This window comes from Otolemur garnettii, unplaced genomic scaffold (genome assembly GCF_000181295.1).
Source record: "Otolemur garnettii isolate 467f Iridium unplaced genomic scaffold, OtoGar3 scaffold00182, whole genome shotgun sequence".
Taxonomy (NCBI): domain Eukaryota; kingdom Metazoa; phylum Chordata; class Mammalia; order Primates; family Galagidae; genus Otolemur; species Otolemur garnettii.
Genome location: NW_003852577.1, coordinates 3087637 through 3094005, shown reverse-complemented (window position 1 = coordinate 3094005; position 6369 = coordinate 3087637). Strand labels below are relative to the sequence as shown.

The window sequence follows — 6369 nt, the reverse complement described above, 5'->3', positions numbered from 1 at the left end:
TCAGGTTAATACAAAAGATATAAAGTTTCCATTTTTTTAAACAGCTGAATAGTATTCCATGGTGTACATATACCACAGCTTGTTATCAGAGAAATGCAAATAAAAACCACCCTGAGATTTTGCGTAACCCCAGTGAGAACGTCCCATGTAACAATTCTTTATATAACATAATAGTTTGAAAAATTTAAGAAAACAGTAATTTCATTCAATTTCCTTTAATGAGTACTTGTTACAAGAGGTATAAAGTCTTTTTCCCAAGTCCAAACCACTTTGTAACTTAAACCTTGAGTTTTCTGAATTACTCACTGTGAAGTAATTCTCTATATACCTGAAAAATGGTTTTATTGAATGAAATGTTTGAGATTTATAAAAATGTGTGCTGCCAGAAGTATATGACAAACATTTCAAGGGTACAAAAATTAGTTGTAAAAGTAACATAATTTACCAGCAAACCCACATGGAAATGTGCAAAGCCTTGTGATGTAAAGGGTTTTATTTGTTTTATACTGAGCACCTATTTTTATAACTAGCTTCCTATGGAGAGATAACTGCTTACATGCATTTTATTTATCCATCACATATATTCAAGCCCTAATCTTTTCAAGGAGTTACACAACAGTTCACCACTCTTAAATTTGTATTGTAATAAATCTGATGCAAGGATTTTCTTTGATGGAGTCTAAAGTTAGCCAGAACTTTTAATGTCAAGGTGATAAATTCCCTTCAGTTCCTATCCCACAGGAAGCTAGGCCCACCTTTCCCTCGGATTTCTCATTCAGGAAAAACGAATATTAAATTTGCCTTCAGAATTGTTTGATGATTGCTTTCTTCTGCTAATATTTCAGTTTCCAATGTCAACGTGGCTCTTGTCGTTTTCTTTTTAGGTCAGGTTATTGACTCAGGGTTGTTCCAACTTTGCAGTCTGGTTTTTGGACTTTCACTGAGAACGACCTTCTCTTGTTCGTCTTCTGGAACCTTATTAGGAATAAAAAGACAGGATAGATTCTGAATGTAATGAAACTTGAGAGTTTAAGAATAGGATGGTCTGCTTTTACCTATCATATGACATAATTTTCTATTATATTTTAGATGGTGTTTTGTTAATACTCTTCTTACTTTATGTTGATGAAACCAAGATTATCTTTTGATCAAAGGTATATGAAAACAAATAATTGAAATTTGATTATTTTTTAGAAAAATTGGATGGATCTGAATGTTTATAAGAAATCCATAATAAATCCTTCATCTAAAAACATATTTGCCCAACTGATCCTTTACTTTTGGAGATATATACATTTAATTGGGTTAAAATCAGATATGCTTATGATGCATTGACAGGCCTCATAACTTCTTTTCACTATTAGTATTTAATTATGTCAGAAATTCCAATTTTTTAATTCTAAGCTTGTAATTTACTCTGGATTCCACAGGAAATTTTTGCTCTTTTAATGTATCAGAACGTATGGTAACCTAAGTGGAGGAATTACAAAACACATAGTGTAACATGAAGAAAATTGTAGTGCGTATGTGGTCTATAATACATATAATCTATACATTTATATCAAAATTTTATAAGTAGTTACATTGACAGTTTTCTGTATAAGTACAATTCTAATTTATTTGTGTCTTAAACTGTAGCCTCATCTTGAATAATAGCATATTTAAGGTTTTAAGTCTTCCTGCTATCTCTGTATGCTTAGCTCTGGTATTCAAACATTTCTTTTTGACTTGTATACACACAAAGTTGTTTGTGTATACTGAATTTTGATATAATTTTCGTATGAGTGGATCACACACTTGAATCCACCTCAGTGGTTCAATATACCTAGCAGTTTACATGGGCATATTTACCTGTCCTGTAATATTTGTTATTTGATTCTATTAGTAGGGCAGAACACAAGAATTTACTTTCTTATTCTTGCCACTGAAATCCTTTGCCTCAAAGTGAACTTTTCTCTCTGCCAGACAATGAAATTCAATAAAATACATGAAAATACTCTTCTCTCCCTTGATTTCTCACAGCATAACACAATGTAATATTTATACACATCCTATGGTTCACATGATTACCTTGGACTCTTCTGTGGGTTTGTATCTTCCTCACAGGTGTGTCTAGAATCAAATTGTAGTTAGAAACACTTTTAAATTATGGTTAAAACCAGACAGGAGATGTGGTTAATCAGAAAAGTGCAAAATTTTAAATAGGTGTCACTTAAACATGTAGTTTTTTGAGGGTAGTAAATTTTACAATCCTTAGAGTTTCATATTTACAATGGACAAACAATTAGACATTTGTTTTCCACATATCATAATGGATGTTTCCTAATTACAAAACACATTATTTAATTACGGCTTTTTGGACACCCATATAATGTGCCATTTTTGCACACAGTAAGTGACTTACATGATTTTCTCACCCTTTTAGTAAAAAGCATTACTTTATGATAAAAGATGATGAACATTACATAGAGTTTAACCCAAGTACCTTTCCAGAGATAGCCATATTATCTTTGCAATCCCCCCTACTTGTAACATATCCCTCTGCAAAATTATCACTATAGATCAATTTGCAATTATTTATTGTAAATGAAGATAATAAAATATCATTGACCTGATGACTCTAAAAATATAATAATAACATTACAGGAAAAATGTGCCAACACCCCCCAATGTGGCATAATTCAAGGTCAATCCTATGTAATTCTCTAAAAAATGAACTAGTTAAAACTAATAAAAACATTCATATTTAAGAACAAGTGCATACAGGTTTGTAGTGTTAGAAGTGAAACATTTTCTCAATTCCTTTTTTTGTTTGTTTTTCTTTTTACTCATTGACAAGACTATCTGGTAGGCCTACACTCACATTTTCACTCAGTTTCAGGACATTTGAGATCAAAGAGTAAGTGTGGTCCTATGGCGGCTTCGCTTTTTTATTTAGCTTTTTAAGCTTTTTTCTCCAAATTTGACTTCTTGGTTGTTTTTATTTTACATATCATTTATATTCAGCAATGAAGTTAACATTTTTATATTAAATACAATGTTTTCAATTCTCTGAAATCCCATAAAAAGTAAGCAGTGAAACTATCACCATGAATACTTTGGGCTATTTGAAACCAAGTAAATTTTTTTAAATAAAGAAATAACATTCTTAATTTTATAAATTCGGTTTCAGTCTACTTAGCACATTATCAAAATGTCTTTTTATCCCCAGAATATAAAATGTATAACCATTTGTCATATTTTGTTAATACTGTTGTAAAATATAGAATGATAGAAAACCTCACCTAGGTTGCATAATGGGAAAAGTGTAAGACACTTTCTATGTAAGACATTGATGTCTGACTTACAAAATATTCTCAAACAGATATATTTTTCTTAACTTTAGGTTTGGTTGGAAACAAAATAATGTCTTATAAAAGAACACGAAGGAGACATGGATCTAACCTTTATACACATATAGTAAGAATATTGTTTAATGGTTTTATTAAATTCCAAATAGTAAATTACTGTACAATTGAAAGGTAGGTCATAGAAGCACTTGCAAAATTACTTTTTAAAACAAAGACAAGCAAGTATGCTCAAATTTCCTTTCATAAATTTGGAAGCATTCACTTTTTAAGTTTAGCTAACTTACTACATTTTTCTATAAATTAGAAATAATTTAAACAATTAGATAATATTGCAGAATTTTTAAAAAGTGCATTGTGGGAAACAAATATTTTAAAAGAAAAGCTTAATTAAAGTGAAGAAATCAGGTGTGCTTCCCGTATCTTTGTTACCTCAAAATAAATGAGAGTTGTGTTCACTTTTAGAACAGCAAAATGTGAGAGGATAAACCTGAATAATTTGGCACAAATGTCCCCTCTCTACCTAAAGCATGCAAATTGCTTCAGCCCAGTTATTTGGAAGTTTTGTTTGGTTGTTTTGTTTTGTTTTGTTTTGCATTTGTACATAGCTATGACTATAGAAATTTAGAGTGGGATGTAAAATATTATGTTATTGACCATGTTAATATTAATTGATGATACTACATAATATTGATAGTAACATACACTGACAGCTTACTATGAGCTGAACATTGTTTTAAGAGCTTTTCACATGTTAATTCACTGAGATATAAGTATAGTACTAACTTTTTCAAATGAAAAATATAAGGCAGAAAAGAGCCAACTAACTTTCAAGTCCAAGTTCATACTGAAGGCAGACCTATACCTGATGTACTATTCTCTATATAGGCTATAAATCTTAACATGTTATATTGGCAGATTTGTCACAACCTTCTCAAATAATTTTTTTTGTTGTTCTTTCTTTTTCATAGTCTGTCATTCTCCTTTGATTCTTTGGGTAGCTTCAGAATAAACAGTCCTACCTAAGGTAAGCATAACAAATTCTATGTATTTCATGAGAGCATTTTTCAATGAAGGGCATGGAAGTATTTCAGTGGCAAATCATAATATCAGTAATGAAAAGTCTGCTTAGCCATGTTAGTAATCAGGACTCAAGTGACTGGGAAATGTACTCAGATCATCAAACTGTACTATAAGCACCACAATATTTACAATGTGAACAGTTCAGATATAAATTCAGTTTCAGATAGAACTTACCAAAATGAAGACTGTGCTTGGGATATGTACGTATTAATTACTCAGATTCTGGGGGAAAGGTCCTGTATAATGTAATTTATATGAGCTTCTTTGTAAATCAGTGTCCCTTAGGATTTAGACAAGGGGTCACTTGTGACTCAGTGATGACCTGGGGTTTTATATGGCCAAACAAAGAAAAAACTAACATGTTCAATGAATGCTGACACTAGTAACTCTACTGTGTATACTGTCTTTCCTGTGAAAAGCAAAACTTTGGAAATATTTTGATGAAAATTTATGATGTGACGTTGTGAGAACTGAAGTCTTATATAGAAAGAGCCTACACTGGGAACTAAAGGCATAAATCTTTGAAATGAAAAAACAAAACAAAACAAGAGTTAAGAAAGGAGTCCACTAACTAAAAATCAAGTGTCATATTCTTAATTTGTAGCAGTTATAACTTTTCTTGGCCAGAGTAATACTTCAGTACCTACGTGCATTGTTTATGATAACTTATTAACAGGGGTTTATTAAAGGAGAAGAAAACATACTTACCTGAAGTTTGAGCCTAAATGAATGAAAGCATATAAACAGGTATACCTACTAATTTATTCATTTCCTAGAAAGCACTATCATTCTACAAAAGCTGCTTACTATGGCAAAGACTTAAAAAAAAAAAAAAAGAATTCAATTTAATCTTCATAATGTGTTCCCTCAGATCCTTAGATGTTTTCTTAGAAGATAGTTAAACATTTGAGGGTACATAATGAATTCTGGATTAGATCCTACAGGAATCCTTTGTTCCATTAAGCCTTGGGCATGCTATTTATTCTTTGTGTTCTGAAAGGAAATATTGTATTTTTCAGACATATATATTTCTAGTGAGGGGAAATTTGGTCATCAGTTAAATAAAAACTGTACTTTAAATATCACTGATAAGTCTCTACATATTATGTAAAAGATTTTACATATATTGAAATATAGAATATAGAAACAATACTTGCCAAAAAATACACAGGTCTCAAGAGAATTTATCTTCTTGGACACAGTGATGCAATTTTTAAAATCTAAATAGAAAAGCCACCTGAACTGTATTTTGGACAAATACCAAACTTCTGATGTGTTTCTCAATTCATAGTGTATTTCAAAGAGCATATTTGGTTTTTATAAATAATTTAAATAGTTATTTCTCTTAAACATTTTTAGCTTAATATTTTTGTTGTTAGAAAAATGAAGTAAAAATCCATTTATTTAAATGCCAACTAATTACCTTTTAGAGTTTGTGTAAGATTTTGAATTCTTTTTTTTTCTGCTCTCAAAAGTAAGTTTATTTAATGCCATAGACAGAACATTCCATAAAAGATTAAGATTAATTTTATATAGAAAACAATTTACACATCCAGATATAGATTATTACTCAGACTGTTAGAAGAAACAGATACTCATTCCCAAGAAAGTAGTTTTGCAAAGAAAGTTACTAAATGCACTGTTTTGTTGGGTATCTATGCACTTACAGAATCCAAAAACATGCCTTTTATTGTTGCTATGGGGGCAGTGAATACATTTTTTAAAAATCTAAAATGTAGTCAAATTTGGGCTTGTTTAACAACTAGCATTGTAAAGATTATTCCCCTTTGGTATGCTTAAAATAGATTTACCATTATCTGAATCAAAACCAACAAAAAAAAATATTCATTGCTCCCCAAGCTTCATACCATAGAACTTTTTAAAGACTGTTTAAACTAGTAATCATTTCTTCATAACTATCAAACTACCATGGAACCAA

The 6369-nt window shown here is 30.5% G+C and overlaps 1 protein-coding gene across 1 annotated transcript in view; it reads right to left on the bottom strand.

Annotated features, from left to right (window-relative positions):
- Window positions 1-205: 205 nt before the first annotated feature.
- Window positions 206-6369, bottom strand: part of POSTN (periostin) — a 64929-nt gene continuing 58765 nt past the window's right edge. The window contains exons 21-22 of the mRNA XM_012811987.2: window positions 2071-2112; window positions 206-975 (exon numbers count right to left, since the gene is read on the bottom strand). Of these exons, the coding sequence (XP_012667441.2) occupies window positions 938-975; window positions 2071-2112 (80 nt within the window). The 3' untranslated portion in view covers window positions 206-937. The remainder of the gene's footprint in view (window positions 976-2070; window positions 2113-6369) is intronic.